Source organism: Oculina patagonica, chromosome 1 (assembly GCF_052425735.1).
Source record: "Oculina patagonica isolate OP01 chromosome 1, crgOcupat, whole genome shotgun sequence".
NCBI classification, from domain to species: domain Eukaryota; kingdom Metazoa; phylum Cnidaria; class Anthozoa; order Scleractinia; family Oculinidae; genus Oculina; species Oculina patagonica.
The window spans coordinates 10141776-10159523 of record NC_135758.1 but is presented as its reverse complement, the minus strand read 5'-3'; the positions used below and the strand labels follow the sequence as shown (position 1 = coordinate 10159523).

The 17748-nt window shown below is 39.1% G+C and overlaps 3 protein-coding genes across 4 annotated transcripts in view; 1 reads left to right on the top strand and 2 right to left on the bottom strand.

Annotated features, from left to right (window-relative positions):
* Nucleotides 1–3098, bottom strand: part of LOC144655626 (poly [ADP-ribose] polymerase tankyrase-like) — a 73318-nt gene extending 70220 nt beyond the window's left edge. The window contains exons 1-2 of the mRNA XM_078515910.1: nucleotides 2208–3098; nucleotides 1004–1175 (exon numbers count right to left, since the gene is read on the bottom strand). Coding sequence (XP_078372036.1) covers nucleotides 1004–1175; nucleotides 2208–2798 — 763 coding nt within the window. The 5' untranslated portion in view covers nucleotides 2799–3098. The remainder of the gene's footprint in view (nucleotides 1–1003; nucleotides 1176–2207) is intronic.
* Nucleotides 3099–3516: 418 nt separating this feature from the next.
* Nucleotides 3517–8044, top strand: LOC144656600 (adenosine 5'-monophosphoramidase HINT1-like). Of its 2 annotated transcripts, XM_078516832.1 has the most exons (5): nucleotides 3517–3628; nucleotides 4260–4364; nucleotides 5158–5327; nucleotides 6874–6909; nucleotides 7856–8044. In XM_078516832.1, exons 1-3 carry the CDS (start codon nucleotides 3551–3553, stop codon nucleotides 5320–5322), a joined length of 348 nt encoding a protein of 115 aa, XP_078372958.1. In that variant the 5' UTR covers nucleotides 3517–3550; the 3' UTR covers nucleotides 5323–5327; nucleotides 6874–6909; nucleotides 7856–8044. The 2 variants fall into 2 exon arrangements, with proteins under 2 accessions (XP_078372958.1, XP_078372969.1); XM_078516843.1 differs by lacking the exon at nucleotides 6874–6909.
* A 2843-nt stretch (nucleotides 8045–10887) lies between these two features.
* Nucleotides 10888–12732, bottom strand: LOC144655452 (uncharacterized). The gene has a single exon (XM_078515703.1). The coding sequence runs from the start codon at nucleotides 12554–12556 to the stop codon at nucleotides 11393–11395; it is 1164 nt and encodes a 387-aa protein (XP_078371829.1). The 5' UTR covers nucleotides 12557–12732; the 3' UTR covers nucleotides 10888–11392.
* Between the last annotated feature and the right edge of the window lie 5016 nt (nucleotides 12733–17748).

Below are 17748 nucleotides of genomic sequence, written 5' to 3'. Positions count from 1 at the left end.
GGGCAGAAACTCTCTCCATGTAATTGCGAACATGTTTTCAAGAAGATCTGCTTTGGAAGCCAAGCTGACACATCGCCATGTAATCAGGCTCTACCGTAAACACCCGCGTATAAGCCGCACCCGCAGATAAGCCGCACCCTGAGTTTAACAACTCAAATGTTGGGAAAAAAGTTTTTTGAAAGTAAATCAAAGAAAATCCAAAGTCGAGTCAAAAATCCAAAGTTGAGTCTTTACGTTCTTCATCGAACGTAAACTCAGTAAACATTGAAACAGAAAATACTTCAGTCTTACCCACAATTTCAGCTCTTTAATACAATGAAAACCAACTTTGACATATTATGGGTGATCTTTTTTCTGGCATTTGTTGACAGGTATTTTTTCATTCAACGCAGTTTTTCTATAGATTTTTGTTTGACAACAACAAAACGCTGCGTAGCTTAGTAACCAGGCAATCGATCGGGCGCGAAATATGGGACTAGGGCGAGAACGTAGAGCAAAACAAGATGGCGTTCGCGTTTCGTGGCTATCATATCGACAAATTAAAGAGATTTGGGAGCCATCTATTGGAGATAAACTCGTTGCATGAAGAGAGTTTTGTAATCAGTTGGACAAATTTTCCATCAAAGTGCAAAATGAGAAAGAAACAATAGGCCATCTTACTCGTGAATACTCGTGGTATTTTCTCGCTCGTAAAGTATCAGTATTACTGTTTAAGTTATAGGCCATTTTCGACACTGCAAACAGTATAGGAGCTGTCAAACTTGCAAAAGTAATGACCGGTAGCGGGTACTCCCTTGTAGTTTATGTCATATTAATTTACATAAATTGTACATAAATTAGTGTCAGTTCACAAAAATTTACGGCACCTTTTCCGAATGTTCCCGCAGATAAGCCGCACCCCCGATTTCGAGCGAAAATTTTTGAAAAAAAGGTGCGGCTTATCTGCGGGTTTTTACGATAATTGTTTACTTTGTTTCACGCTCAGAGTGTCACAGTACAATACCTTCATCCTCTGCAGTATCTTCTTCTCCTCTTTCAGTAGCCAAAGCTTCTTTCAACAGTTTCTTAGTTTGTTTTATGTGTGGTTTGGAGACCGCAAACTTTCCAGGTTCCACCTCTGACATAGCAACTCGAGTGATGACAGAATCCATATAGCAAACATCATCAAATGAAACCTAAAATCAATATTAATTCCAATTAATGTCAATCACTTAAAAGCCAAAGTCAAAGCAGTGGTTGATTTAAAAAATACTAAACAAAAAAGTGAAGAAAGCTACCATTTCCCTACTCTAGAGAGGGGGGAATCCAGGGTAAGGGCACAGGGTCCTTTCTTTCATTAAATTAGGGGGTGAGGCAGTGTCTGTATTTTCAGGGGGTCCTAATTTAAAAGGTGCACATCCTTTTTTCCCATTCAAAAAATTACTGGGGTAGATTGAAGATAGGCATTTTTGCTCAAAAAAGGTGGCCAAGTGAAGGTGGATCCTTTCTTTTTTGTTGTTTGTTTGTTTTGTTTTGTTTGTTTGTCTATTTTGACTTAGTGGATCTCTTCTTGCTCCAGTTTAATAGTACATGTAAAGCCTAGTGGCTTAAAGCTGTCTGTGTTTAACTTGAATTATGTGGCATAAAACAACTAGATGTATTGAACACTACTTTGGCTGTAAAGGAGCATTTTTATTAAACTGTGAAACATCAAAGGAGCAAATTAAAACAGTGAAACACTGAAACAGCAACTACCCCTAAGCATATTTTTGTGTCACCATTAGCATTTATTTACAGAGAGCTTCAATTACTTTCAAAAGTAGTTCATTATGCAAAATAATGGAAAACACAGTGTTTTTGACTGCGTGGGTGTGGCAATGTCACGCAATAATACAATCACGCAATCCATGAAGCCTTTGTTTTAACAGTACTGTACCACTAATTTCGCGCTTCGTAATCTTTTAGAGAAATCCTAGGGGAATTGTTCACATCAGTCATTTCAAAGATAAATACTTTCATTCATCAACGAATGTAACACGCCTTTTAAATGCCGAAGACCGCATTTGAAAGCGATATTTGTCACTTTGCGGGACAAAGGGCCGCGGACCCTCAGAAAATAGCGTGATTTCATTTGAGATGCCGATGAAAGATCACAATTAACACACTTCTGCTAAAGAATTAAAACAATTGAGGTGTAAAAACATAATAAAAAATAATTTTAATCTCACCTCGTATACATTTCCTTCCACTCTGTTGAACCAAGCCACGTTAAAATTGGTCGCGCTCTCCGGGACGTCTTCCAACACACGGCAAACATAGAAATCGTCCTCCTCTCCACGAACAGTTAAGAAGTCCCCAGCATAAAACTCAAACTCTTCCGTCAGATCTACCAGCGGGAGAACTTTTCCACGCTTCTTCATCGACATCAGCCGGCGAGAAAGGCGGACGGGGGGTTCCACCTCGGTCGCGCGCGTCTGTCCTTCGCGAACGAACGAGGAAAAGGTTCTCTTGTTCAATGCTGGTCCAAGCGAAACTGCCAAGGGCTCATTTTCGTCTTCGCTGGAAAGTGGCTCATCTGTATCGCCTCCTTCGGAATCGTTGTCTCCTTTCTCGTCAAGCGAAACTTCCTCTTCTTGTAGATCTAAATCTTCTGGTTCGAGGGCTTCTTCGAGGTCTTCGTCCACCTCGCGCGGGTCACCTTCGGTGCTTTGATCGGCTTCGGATGGCGGACGGCTTCCAGATTCACAAGTTTCTCGCTCTTGCTCCACCAGGATGGCTAGAGAAGACTGCTTTCTAAGAAGGCGAGTTCGCATAGACATTGTTAAGCGCGGTGTTTTCACTTCTTTTCAACTTTGTAGCACGAAGCCAGCTGTCACAAACAACACAAGCGTCCTCCAAGAAACGGCTATAATACTGACTTTCACTCAATTCACCTCCGTCTCTTTATAGTAAATCTAAACACGCAAGTCAGCTGTTTTGAACTCAAAGTAATAAGCGTGGGTTGTAGTTCAGGGCAGGCCCGATCTTTCCAATTAAAGATTTACAAACTTTACTTAATTCCGCTTTCCATTCAAAGCCATACAGCCGCCCACGAGCACGACTCGGAGAACCGACAGAGTAGCACTGGTTCCAGCTTTTCAGGTGATACTAGTCACGCAATGCCACGGTATGGAAAATAGTAACGCCACGCCGCTATATCAACGTTCGTTGAGGCACATAGTGTCAAAAATTAATTCACAGAATACTAATAAACTACCATTAAAGGTACGATTGGCAAATTGCTTTGATTTGTAAGAACTTTAACATTAAGTAGACATCCCGATTCCACCCTACCAAGTACTTCACAAATTGTAAGTCAAGTAATAATTTGATTGTAGGCTCTGTAAAGCGAAAGCAAATTCTGCTTAAAAGGTGACACGTATACATAATCTTTGTTTTGTTTTAGTTCATAATTCATAAATTTTTAATGTGAAGAGCCCTTGGACTGTTTTTCTTTGGACAACCCCCTCCCCTCCCCCACTGAAGTCAATTTTGTTTGCAATGCCTCATGGGTGTGGTGGTCTGAATCAAAATGGCGGAAGGAGACAGTATTTTCTCTAAGATCATTCGCAAGGAAATTCCGTCTGAATTTCTCCACGAGGACGACCAGGTAATGCATTTTGCTCACGTTTTTGATGTGGTTACTTAAGGTTTTTAAACACATGAAGAAATACGTTTTTTTTTTAACTTTTCTTGGGGCTTTGTAAACTTCCACGTTTCACTTTGCGTCCATTATTTGCTTTGGGATTGTGTGACATGGGATGTCGGTCGATCGCATTTGTAATTGTTTTGATTAAATTCAGTTAATATCAATAAAAAACAATAAATTAAATTGTTATATCTTGATAAGAATTGGGGCAATTCCCATGAATTCTGTGTTCTAGGACTTAGAAAAATGGCAATAACTGGACGTCGTAAGAAAGTGAAAGTACATTTAATTTCAAGTAGGACATTCCATTTTTTATCCGCACCCCCCCCCCCCCTCCATTACCCTTAAAAAAAGGCACGATTACAACACCCTAGTTTTTTGTTGTCAGCATGCACCTTTGAGGTGTGCACCTGAGGGATTAAAATTTGGTCAGCTTTGAAATAATATTCCAACAGGCTTTGTGATGGATGTTGTCTTCCATGGGGGCAGGGGGTGGGGGGATAGGGGATTTCGATTGGAGATGGAATATCCCATTGTATACTGTTACAGATTCAAGTTCTTTACCATGTGTGTAATATTTTAATGTCACCAGTGTGTTGCCATCAAGGACATAAATCCCCAGGCTCCAGTACATTTCCTGGTCATTCCAAGGAAGCCAATACCTCAATTGTCCAAGGCAGACGATTCTGATGAACAAGTAAGGTTAAAAACAGTTTGCTTGAAACAAAACCAGATTCTATGGGGTTCACCCTTGCAGTGGGAAGGGGATTTAAGATGTGGGGCCAGCCAGGTGTAACTCTGGTTATAGCCATGACATGTAGCAGATTAGACTGTCCACAGCCTCTCGATTTTTCAACGCAAAAAAGCAAACGAAGCGAGCGAAAGAAAAATAGAGAGACTACCTATTTAAATTATTACAACCAACTGTATTTCAGAGTACCTATTCTAGGGGCAGCAATAATTAGGGGGAGCAATAATTACAAACAACTTCTTACGGGGGAAGGAGAGCAATTCCCTTCATCCTACCCCTTGATTACTCTCCCACTTCCTCCTTGCTCCAGATTCTCCTAAGAAACAGTTTAAACCCCAATCAAATCAAAATCTTTATATTAACCTGTCTCATTCTTGTTTACAAGAAACTAATCTAGAATTAGATTATGAGAAATTAAAAAATGCTGTGTTTGTGGCTGGAACCACCTACACAGAAGGTGGTGCCTTTTAGCAAATATTCTGCTTATACTTGTCCTTAGAGGGTGTGATTCTTCTGGGCAGCACTAAGAATAACTACTTTTGCTTACCAAAATGATCGTGGCCTCTTGCGACAAGAATGGTATTCAGCTAAATACTAGCAAGCTTGCAGGAGACTAGACTCTAGTGAGTAGCAAAAAATCAAGCCTTGCTTGATTTTGTGAAAAGGGCACCAAGTAACCTCACTAAATTGCCTTACATATGTAGGTGTCAACAGAATCTTTTCACTTTTCTTTTTACAGTTGTTAGGCCATCTCCTTGTAGTTGCAAAAAAGGTTGCAGTCCAACAGAATCTGACTAAAGGCTACCGTGTTGTGATCAATGATGGTAAAGATGGAGGCCAAGAGGTGTTTCATATACATGTCCATGTGTTGGGTGGACGTCAACTGTCCTGGCCTCCAGGCTAGTCAAGGTAATATACCTTTAAACCTATTTCAAATATCTTCTCTGAGAGAAATGTTAAACCATTGCAACTAAACTTAGTGAAAAATGGTAGAGATAGTAAAAAAATTATATGAATATTAATTTGATTTGTAATAAATACAGTGAAATCATTAAAGTGGAAGTTTAGGAGAACAAAAACAGTTAATGGTAATTGTGTAGTTCCATAAAATGATCCATACCTCCCCCTCTGAAGGGTTTTTTTCCTAAGACCTTCAACCTCTCTGGAAATTCTAGTTAGGCTTCATACATTTCCTTAAAGTTTTTGGCCTTTGAGACCCCCCCCCCCCCCCCGGGAAATTTCCAATCCCTTCTGTGGGGAGAGTATCGACATTTTCTGGAACCACATAGACAAGTATTTACGGAGCTAATTGAGTCCTCCCAAACTTTCACAAGTGTTTAGAACTATTTACCAAAAAGAAGATAGTTTTTCATGTACTCTGAGAAAATAATGCATGATTTGGGTCTAGAATAGCTTCTAGCCATTGACAAGTAAATTCAGGTAATTTTCTAGACCTCAAATTAAAGTACATTTATTTATCCCTTTTCAGAAAAAGTCATAGGAAGACCATACGTGAAGCCCAATAATCATAATATTATTAGCATAAGGATATTGAATACACCATATAGTTTGGCCTGTATAATTAACAATTATTCGCTGAAGGCGAAGCGAATATTCGCCGAGATTCACTGAGCCTGAGGCGAATAATTGTTTTAGTCTAATTTTTAGAGGTGATTATCAAGAACTATAAAATAAAGAACTTAAACACGCTCTGATCTGAAGAGAACTGAGTAATTTTTGGTCAATTGATCTGCCACTGAGTTTCTTGTGGCCCATGCGATCTCCAAAACCACCGTCCTTAGCACCAATTCTAATGCCTTGAGAACCATCTCTTGAAAATATTTTCGGTTCAAAAGCCTTGGTAGCCAATTTTTAAACTTCCAACTGTTTTGAATACCCGGACTTGATGTGATTTCTTTCAAATAAACGAAAATTTCATTCATCAAATGCCGCCATGTTTACTTGTCTGGATGGCAAAGTTGGCTTGGCTTAGTAACCAAGCCCTGAAATGTTATGAGGTGAATATAACGTCATAAACCAGAGCTTCTTGACCAATCAGAATGTTGCATTCTTATATTCACCTCTTAAAATTAGACTAATATAATTTAATTCCTTACATTATTTTCAGTGAATTGTTCTGTCTTTATCTTGATAAATAATGTTCTTTTGCCTCTTAGCATTCCTAGAGTTCAGCTTGTTTTGCAGAATAATTCCTTATCAGTTGTCTGTAGTTCACAGCAAAAAATAATAAAAAAAACACACTCCAGATTTCAGAAGAGCTGATTTCATTTCTTTTTTTACCTCTACATGTACATACATGGGTTTTTGTAGCCATGGGATCTTTCATTTTGTTATACATTCATGCGGGGCTAAAAACCCTTATGGGTTTCTGGTAGAGTCTTATAACTTTCCCAAGGAATAATGTAGCTGTATGATTGTTATGTTACTTTTTCAGGTTTTGTCATCTCCACTAGCCTGTAGTATAGCCAAGGTGTGTAAAATAGAAAAGGACCAGTTAGAAATATTTTTATCTTAGTACTTTGATTACTTATTGTACAGTATTATACAACAGCGTGAGAAATGTGGCTAGCTAACCTTGTTCTTAGGGTCTCTCTCTCCCTCCCCCAGAGCTTTGGGGGGGGGGGGGTGAGAGTCCCTGGGAGTGGGGTTTAAATGTGCAGGGCTCGAGACTAACGGTAGCCAACTAGCCAAAGGCTACTCAAATTTAGGTTTTGGCTATCAGGTTTAGCATTCCTACTAGCCATTTGGCTAGTGAAAAACTCGGAAAAGTCAACTGTTCTTGATAGAAATCAATATACCTGACTAGTGAAAAATTACTTTTGGCTAGTAAAATCTGACATGTAAACCAGTAAGTTAAAAAGTTAGTTTCAAGCCCTGAATGTGGCTTAGAAAATTTGCAAATTTAGTACCCGGTGACTACTTCAGTAATGAGTGTCCCCTTTGGAAGCAGTTGATTTCGTTTTATCAAGAATCTCAAAATTCATTAGAGAAAACAAAGGTGTCCATAAGAAGGACCAGTCATATATTATTAAGGTGTTATATCAAAAACAAACATACAAATGCCTCTTATTCTAATGGTCAAACAACGATCAAGAAAAGGAAAGTACGTAAGCCAAAAAATAAAGAAATAATAGTGCATAATGGAATCCCTTATAAAATAATATATCAAAAAATGTGTCCCCTCGACAATGGTACCCTTAAAAATTAAATAAGAGCTTGAATTTCTGCAATCTACTTAAAGGAAAGAATATTCTTTAAAACATGATATTTGTCTTTGTCAAATAAATTTTATTACATTATCTTTGTGTTTTGGCTTATCTTAGGTGGCATGCAAAAGAAGCCAGCACCAGTGTTCAACAAAATAATTTTGTTAGCCAAAATTGAAAGTTCTCGTTCTGTTCTTGTTCATTCTTCAGATATCAGCACAAGTGACCAATTACTGATGTAGTGTAAATGGATGGTAGACGACACAGAACTGTAGAACACTCGTTGAAATGCACTCTGTACCCTGTAACAGAAGCCTCTATTTTTTCCTTGAGGACAGGCTTACAAAATTAGTCTCTTGCATGGGGCAAGGAAGGAAATAAAACGTTCAAGTGTCTGATTCCCTTGTGTTAGTTTTTATTTTTATTTTCGTTTTTTTGAGAAACAATGATAGTAGAGGACATTATGCATAACAGGGAAGGGAGTATACAGAAGTTTTCTTTCTGCCACCGAAACGTAAGGCCACCGAGGTCGAATAGACTTCTTTCGATATATTAAAATTCAGCTTGGTAGCGAGGCCTAGAGGACACGAACAAAAGAAGTTTTGAAGATGAATTTTTCAACAATGACACGAGCATGGGACAAAGAAAAATTCTGAGTCCCCGACGGGAATCGAACCCATGGCCTCCCAGATACCGGTTGGGCGCTCTAACCAACTGAGCTACGAGAGACTCGTGGTGAGCTGGGCCATTTACTAGGTTGATATGTGACACGCGTCCTGCATACTGCTAGGATCAGCAATGTCGAAATCATCAAGTGTGTTGTAAATAATAAAGATGGTAAATTTTAAGCTCGGTGATAAATAATGAAGATGAATTTTTCAACAATGACACGAGCATGGGACAAAGAAAAATTCTGAGTCCCCGACGGGAATCGAACTCATGGCCTCCCAGATACCGGTTGGGCACTCTAACCAACTGAGCTACGAGAGACTCGTGGTGAGCTGGGCCATTTACTAGGTTGATATGTGACACGCGTCCTGCATACTGCAACCTAGTACTGAATGGCCCAACCTAGTAAATGGCCCAGCCCATGCTCGTGTCATTGTTGAAAAATTCATCTTCATTATTTATCACCGAGCTTAAAATTTACCATCTTTATTATTTACAAATTAAGAAGTTTTATACCAACCTCGTTCCCAGGGCTTTTCCCTTGGATTTCATTTATTCGTTCGTTCGGTCGGTCGGTCGTTTGGTCGTTCGGTCGGTCGGTCGGTCGTTTGGTCGTTCGTTCATTTATTCAGTTCCGGTTATCTGCGTTGCGGAACGGCGAGTATCAGAAGCGTGTCCACTTGTCCCAAGAGCCTGTGTTCGTCGCGGTCAAACGTCTTAGGCAGTTTTTCTTTCTATTTCGGGGAATTTCGTTTATACCAAAGAGCAATTATGAGCAAGGATATATAGAATAGTTGCTGAGTGTAAATATATTTCCATTTTCTCGAATAAGCGAGTATTTTTACTCTTTATACGCTCCGCAACTGAACCGAATGCTTTGACAAATGGCGCCGATAAGTCTGTATTTACCTGTTTTCAAACACGTAGAACTTTTTTTAGGAAAACTCCAAAAAATTAAGTAAACCATTAGAATACCAGTAAAGTATCGATCTTTGCTCAGTAAAAACGAGAACCTTATCTTTGAATTTTTTCTCTTGTTTTCTTGTTTTTTTATTTTTTACATATTATTTCTACTGTTTGACCGCGGTCAAGAAAAATGTGTTTCCCCTAGCTAGCGGGGCTCCTGTGTTTGTCAACATCATTCGACGGCGAGAGTCTACCGACGACTGGCTGGGACGAAATTGATTAAGTGACTGCCCAATCCCTCAAGGAATTGATTAAACTATCGATATGCCGCAATGTGAAAACACAGTACTTGATAAGCTGCATTGTCTTGTAGTTTTAGGGCCTGTTCACATGACGGTGGGGGACCCCGGGTAGGTAAGGTTCCTTTACCTCGGTGAGGTTTACCAATCTCTTCATACAATCTCTCGTCCGACCAAATCTGCCAAAAAGACAAACGACAAAACCCCAAAAGTCAGGTCGTGGACTCCGAAACGAGTGGAACCTTTACTTAACTATTTGAAAGAGTACGAAGTCACCTGTGACTTCAATGGGAAAGATTTTGACCACGCGATAACATTTTAAACCTCACCCCACCCGACCGGAGTTGCATGTCAGAAGACAACTCAGTTTCTTCACCATGGGGTAAGTGGGGTACCTCACCTTCCCGGGGTCCCCCACCGCCATGTGAATGTTTCTCTGTCAAGGCGTTTTTGCGGTGAGACAAACATCCTATCTCGTGCGTCGTCTCGTGGCATCTTTTAGTTTCCGTAGCGAAACCGCAGAATAATTTACCAGGAATATCTATTATCCTTGGCTTATATTTGTTTCTTTGTTCATAACATAGATATATATAAACCACTGAATGCAATGGTCACACGACACATCTCCACGGCCTGACCAAGACCTATACGCATGCGCACAGCCTATTACCCGTGGAGTGGCAGCCATGGACAGCTGTTTCGTCCTTGTAAGGACTCATCAGCATGGCATAGCCAGGAAGGGTCTCACATAAGATCATAGACCCCGCCGTTTACTCCAGAGGCGAACCCGTTTTATATAGATATATAGATTCATGCTTTGATAATCCAATAAATAAAATGGTCAGATATTTTTAGAAACGCCCACACACTCGTTATAACTACACGCTAAACACAGGAAATTGTGCTTAGAAGTAATCGAATTTTTCCAATTCAATGACTTTTTTAAAACACAGTTGAACACGCAAAATTAATATTGTACCATAACGGATAGTTCACTTTACTCTTAAATATATATAATGTTGTCAATCTTTACCTCTAAAATACGGACTCCACGCTATTATGGATTGTTCAGCTTGTCCGGTAGAGATCAAAATTAAAGTTATCTTTTTAGTTCTCATAAATGGCGTGTTGCGAAGTGCTTTTGGTTTCACCAACATGAATTGCGTGACATCCAAGGCAAAAACGTTAAACACGCGATCATAGCGTACTGGGGTAGGGCCCTTACCAACTTTTAGCGCAATTTTCAATTAAGAATTCTTAATCAATTTAAATTGATTATTTAATAATTGGAATTCTTACGAGAATTCCAAACATATTCCAGAGCTTACTGTGATAAATCTGAACTGTTCGCCATCTAAACTCCATGTCACTGAGCGACCGAAACACATCATCTGCAAATGGGATGACCTCCTGATAAGAACTTGCTTCCCTCATTTTCTCTCTCACTCTCTCTTTAGCCGACATGTCGTTTTTCATTATTTATTTATTTTTATAATAGGCATTACATGTTCAAATTCTTACATATTCAATATTTTACATATTCAAAACCTAATATTCAAAATATTCTATTCCTATTTGAAGCAAGTATACAGTGTTCAATATAGACCGTTTTCAAAGCAGAACATATATTTGTGTTATGTTCCCAAACAATACGAAGAGTTTTACACAAGAATCATACAATAAACTTAGTTCATAACAGGAATTTTCTAGGTCGGGAACACCGAAAATAAATAAGGTGGACAATTTTGCTATCACAGAATGACATAAATGTCTTGCCCTTTGAGGCATATATGACAGCTTATGCGTGTAGCTTAAAAACGGAATGGGAAGAAAGCAGAAAATTGTTAATTAAAGCTATATATATACTATTAAATCAGTTGTCCAGATGTTGAAAAAGAGTTTGTATTTCGTCGGGCGTTTTGGCAAAGATCGACAAGTCCGATTGGCATCCTTTATCTGCATCAACAGCGGAGAGGACAATTATGGTTCCCAGACCTCTTTTGTTGATAGCATTTGCCTTGGCAACTAACCTTCTAGCTGAGAAGTTGTGCTTGTTGTAGCAAAAAATTGCTGAATGCTTCAAGCCGTAATCTAAAGCCATGTAACGGGCTAGTAGTAAATGTGTCGTGTCGTCTCCAATTCTCGGGTTCAAATCGACCAGGTACTTTGCATGGTCTGTGATGACGACCTCGAACGTAACCAGGCCAAAGTAGCCGCGCTCTTGGAGGTAGTTCTTAATCGGTATAGTGAATTCCTCGTGCACGAGTTGTTCATAGTAGTCTTGCTTGTCCCAATCCACAAGCCCATCGGTCCAGGAAAATCCGCTGAACCCTCCACATGTCGTACCCACCCAGAATAGCTCGCCTGATTTGTGCAGGTAGAATTGAAAGCTGGGCACTTCTTTGACATGAGGGAGGAACTCTTGAAACACAATGTTCCCATTCCATCCGCACGCCTCTCTGATGTGTCGTAGAGTGGCGGACATCTCAATCTCGTTCTTGATGAGCCTGTTTCCACGGCCTCCGCTGCTCATGTCAATTTTGACCATGCAAGGATAGGAAATGCTGCCTTCGTCCATGTGTCTTGGAGTCGGAGCCTTGATGTCGAGAATGGAACTCTTGAGATGCAACTCGTACAAAATGTCCGAATGCACGAAATGCTTCTCTTCGGGTATCCCTTGAAGCGCCGCTCTAGTCACAATTGGAAGGTCGTCCCGTAGCCCCTCGTCTGGTGACTTGACAACAACGGCAGGGAAATCCGGAAGCCATTGTTTCCAATGCTGTTTCAAAAACGATTCTGGTTTACGCTCCATTAGAACGGAAATTTCATCGCCAGCTGCGGGAAGGTGATAAAATGGCGACATAAGCCGGCGAAAAGACGCTGGAGTCGCCGGGTAGTCATATATTCGGTATTTCTTATCGTTATAGAATCTGTATCCCTTCAAATACGAGGACGGTTTCTGTGGAAGAAAATAAGCTTCCTTTAGGTCTTTTTGGATGAGACTTCCAATAGTGATAGCGTTCGTAGAAGAAGACATCACGATGCTTGTCCGGCGTTCAACGTGGAATGAGAACAGAAAGCGTTTTATTCAGGCAATCCGTAATCTGAAGAACATTGCCAATATGGCTACCGTGACATTGGCCTATGCAAAAGTTCTTTAAGAATCAAAATATTGGCAATTGCAGCGATTTTTAAGGGTCTTAATTTGTTGTTTAATGCTTGCGTATTCTATTGATCTTTTAGGTTGCTTTGTTTTTCGTGGCAGTTTGTTTGAATTTTTTTTCAGGTGCACATACTTCAACTGAATGACATTGTCTCTCTCACAGGTATTCACAGCAAAAGCGTCAACCTGTCACATAATTTATAAATTTATGTTATTTTATTTTGGATAATAAACAATAATTATAAGAAAGTGACCAAGGGCAACGTGGATTAAAGAATGATTTCAGTGACTCTAAATTAGTGCCGTTTAAGCCATGGATTCAGTCATATATTTCTTTTATCGAACATCGTGTCGATTGGATGGAATAGTTGCCTGACTTTTACCTGACGTTTGTCTGATCTGTATGGCAACACTTAACATAATTATACTAACCCATTCCTATGATTAAGCGTCAGTCTGCCCTTGAGGTATAATAAATGTATATATCTCGGAGATATTACAGTCGTAATTAGTTCCAAAGCCATTTTGGCAAAATCTCAGTGCAATACAAACTAGCAGTTCAACGTGAAGAGCACGTGTTTATACGTAGAGGATCTAAATTTTGCGTCACTACATAAAAGACATCTCTCAATCAATATTTCGCAATGGAGGAGTAAAATTCAGTGATGCACGAAATTTCTATAACTGGGTAGCCTGTTTTGATTACTTATACATATATTTTCAACAAGAGTATTGTTGAATTTCCAAAACTCCTGTATGGCCATACTTTTCTTTAGGAGTTTTTGAAACCAAGTTTACTGTTTCGTGGTCACGTGTATTTGTTGCTGTTAATATTTCATATTGGAACTATTTCTAGAAAAAGAAATTGATTTCTGACTTGACTTAAATACTATCGATTCGTTTAAAAATATTTATGACGTGGTTTAAAATTCGTCAATTTTTCTTGATTTTTTCTCCACTGAAAGAGAGCTTTTGCGATGGTTATTTCCGTGTTATAGACTATAATTACACCTTTCTGTCAATAGTTTTTTTAGTAACATAATATTCGAGTCGTTGACAAGAAGTTTTCCAATATCTGTATTTGGCACGAAATATCAATTTAAAATCTATAAAAATTATTCTTGTTGAGTGAATCATTAGATATTGCACAAAGAAATTTCGTCGTACGAAACCTTGACCTCCACCGGAAACGTCACGGAGAAAACGATAAAATATTGTTCCTCACTCAAAATTTTGAAACGATATTCCTAATCTAGGTGAGTCATCGTGTCTTTCATATACCCCTTCTTTTTTTACAATGTTTTGCTTGAGACGGGTACCAATTTATGATTATTTAGCCGGTCCACTCGACTGACGTAATGTTGAATAAAATTCTTTAATCCGGGTTACTTGAGGGTTTTTAATAATTTTTTTTCCAATTATCTGAATGATAAATTAATACAGTCAACTCTCGCCTTGCGGATACCCTGCTATTGCGGACACTCGCTATAACGGACAAAATCCAGATCCCCGGCGAAAGAGGTTTGACTGAAAATGACTCCCGCTATTACGGACACTAAACGACACCTCGAGCGTTTCCGCTATATCGAGAGTTGACTGTATAATGAAATAGTAAAAAAATGAAGGTTGATGCCTTTGCTCTGAATATAGACCTGTGGGAAAATTAAAATTTCCTTTCTATTGCACCTGACAAAAAAAGAATAAACAAACTGCAAAGAAAACAAAGCCGCAGAAAATATAAATACAACACGCAAACAGATACAACATAGAATCGTTTGAATCACCTCATTTGCCTAGATACTTCTTAGAGGTCTTTCTCTTATGACGTCATGCAGGGCAGCAATATTTTTAGTGCTCCAAAGTCAAGAAATTTCTATGCCTCAAGTAGTTTAAATAAGTTGTTTATTCTGTATGCCAGCGGAGCTCGTTAAAATTAAATGACTTATTTTGCTCATATTTTCTCTCAGTTTCAACTGCTGTGCTGGGAATTCCATTGGCAATTTTGTTATTTTACTCAAGATTCGCTTAACTGATATATGACAGAGTTTTGGATTCTTGATTAATCAACCTATCCTAATTTTTTTTTCACTGAGATTGAATTTGCTTCCATGGGTACCTGGTTTCCATGGAACGCCATGTTTTTATTTATAGTAATTTTCAAAAAAGTATAATATTCGAATCGCTAGCAAAGCGTATTCCAATATCTGTTTTTTTTTTGCACGAAATATTAATTTAAAAACAATAAAAAACTGTTCATGTTTAATGAATCTTCAGTTAATTCGGAGAATTAAAATCCCGAGGGGATTCCCATGTGGATGGGTTTGGGGGTGTTCCTGTATAATTACAAATTACGACAATGATTGATTCCTTTACATATTTTTCTATGGCTGGTCAGCGAAATTCTAAATTTCTTCACAGACAGTGCAGTTGTTGGCTTTATATTGAGTTAGGTGTTTGATAACAGCCTTCTAATTACACGGCCCGTAATTTTCTTCTTTTTGTGAGGGGGAGGGGATGATTTTTTCTTTTAATTTATGGACAAACATGATATTATCCTTCAAGAGCGCCCGAACTTACTATATCAAACAAGTTTTAATTGTCTCGCTCGCTGCTTTGCCGGTATAATCGATATCTGAACGGGTGTTATTCAGAGGAGTTTAAGAAGGTTAGTCACGGACGCGGTATCTCTAAAATGCAGGAAAACTAGAAAATGTTTGTTTTTGATTTAAAAAGTAAATTTTAGAGAGAATAATCTGGGCGTTCGGGTCGCTTAATTAAAGATACGTATACCAATTTTTATGTCTGCTTTGTATTAGCTGCCAATACATCATGGCGACGCTTTTTATTTATTGAAGGAGACTTCGGCAGATAAAAATATCGGCTTTCCGTCCTGAACAGCCTAAGTGACACCAGAATTCGTAATTTACACCCTTAAGCGAGGCGGCGAGCACCCTATGGGATCCCCCCTGTGGAGAAGGGGAATTTAATGTATTTTTGGCCAAAACGGTATTAACATAACTAAGTACCTTGCTCGCACATATAAGCGTATTTAGTGAATTTTTGAAGAGTTAGAGAGCAAATTGTCATTAATTTTTACGATGTTTTAAGTCACAGGTGTGATTTTTTTTTTTAAAAAAAACTCTCTTTTTCAACACATGCGCAGTACACGTATATGTTTGCTGCCTCTGTTTGTATTTTATTTCTTGTCAAATTGAAAAAGTCGATCTGTCCGACGTTTTCAAGTTGAGATAAAAACCTCGTGCATGCCTTACAAAACTAGGTCAATATTTGTAGGTTTACATTGATGTTAATGCATCTTTTGGCTTTTGACCTTTAAAAGTCATAAAAAAAGGTCATGCTCATAATAAATAGTGTTGTTTACTAATACACTGTTGAGAGGCGCGGTGGCCTAATGGTTTATAGTAAACTGGACTTTGGATCGAGCGGTTCGGGTTTGAGCTCCAGTCGAGGAGCATTTAGCGGACGATGAATGGCTTCAAGAAAGTAGTCGCAAGAGGCAGATTGAAACGTCAAAAACATGAAAAGTCTCTGAAGCTTTTGAAAGAGGGGGGGGGGGGGGGTGGATGGCTTTAGCCTGCGAACATGCTCCTCAGTGGGGAATAGAGCGAGCGAAGACAATCGGCGAACCGTCGAGCCAAACCAGGTGTGAAGCTTTTTGATTTTGTTCTCGCCTTTATCCCTGGGGAGTCAGTTCGTATGCTAAGATGGCTTATTTTCGGTCTGTTGCTCGCATTACGTCATCACAGACAGACAATCCTCTGTGCTTGAGGCCACGTGACGTTAGCGTCACGAAACGCTTTTTGATCTCATATGCTCCATAGAATACTGAATTTCGCAACTTTTGTTTCCAAACTGTGATCTTCTGTAAGACAGATAAATAAAGTTGACTTACTTTTTATCCTTTGTGTTATCTTTTGTGATTTGATGGGGTTTTGCGACCGTTAATTTCTCGCTTGGTGTCACCGCTGCCGTGACATAAATCAGCAAGCGAGAAACTAACGGCCTCAAATCACAATAGATCCCACAAAGGATAAAAGGTAAGTGAACTTTATTTATTTTATGGAGCATTTCTCGCGATCAGTTGCATTAAGCCGAGGTCAGTCGCTAAAAATTACAGTAAACGTATGAGACCAAATAGCATTTCGTGACGCTTACGTCGCGTGGCCTCAAACACAGAGGATTGTCTGCCTGTGACGTCATATGTTAATCAGTGTCGGGAAAAATCCCGACCGTTTCTCGTAGTTTCAGTTTCCAAAGGACACAAAGCGAAGATTACCATAAGTACATCTGACTCTGTACTGCATGTACTTTTCCTTTACTAGTCTGTCGAATAGTACTATCTGAATTACTATAGTACTATTCCTTTAATAACATAGATAACAAGAAAAACAACTAAACGGATCATTTAGTTTCAGTATAGACAGCACGGTTCAGTTTCTTTGATCTAGTTTTATTGTAATCTAGAAACAGAGACGAATTCAACTTGATTGTGCAGTTTAAGGGACACACTTGGTGACTTCATCAAGGTCCTATGTGAATTGAAAACAGCATCGAGAATCCTAACAGACCAATTCAACAGCTTTCTTTATGTGTAAGCTGCAACGACAGGAAGTTGAAATGTAAATAAGTTCACAAATGGAAATTATTTTGAACGCTCAACGGCTGTAGTAAGGTCTACATTCTCCTTAAGAAAGCGGTATACCTGGATAGTGGGATCTTGCTGCTGTTGTCGCTGTAAACATCGAAGTTTCTTCTGGGAGCGAACTCGCCTAATTCTTTTTTTTTTTTTTTAATCGCGAGTGTAATAAGCGCTTACTGAAGGCTCACGAACCAAATACCGTAAAATTCCGGCTATAAGCCCTCCCCCCTACCGATTAAAATCCCCCTGGTTATAGCCCCATCTAACTGAAAACCAAAAAGTACATCCAGTTATAAGCCCTCCCCCGGATATAAGTCCCGCTCCTCTGCTGGATGACAGTACTGAACAGGGCTAAATGTTGCTTTATTATGACTTTTTAACTTAAAAACGTATTTCGATCAACAGT

Bases quoted from the DNA above. Each gene is read 5' to 3' on its own strand.
- LOC144655452 (XM_078515703.1), bottom strand. From the start codon at position 12,556: ATGTCTTCTTCTACGAACGCTATCACTATTGGAAGTCTCATCCAAAAA.
- LOC144656600 (XM_078516843.1), top strand. From the start codon at position 3,551: ATGGCGGAAGGAGACAGTATTTTCTCTAAGATCATTCGCAAGGAAATT. The intron at 3,629-4,259 runs GTAATGCATTTT...TAATGTCACCAG, and splicing joins TTCTCCACGAGGACGACCAG to TGTGTTGCCATCAAGGACAT. The intron at 4,365-5,157 runs GTAAGGTTAAAA...TTCTTTTTACAG, and splicing joins CAGACGATTCTGATGAACAA to TTGTTAGGCCATCTCCTTGT.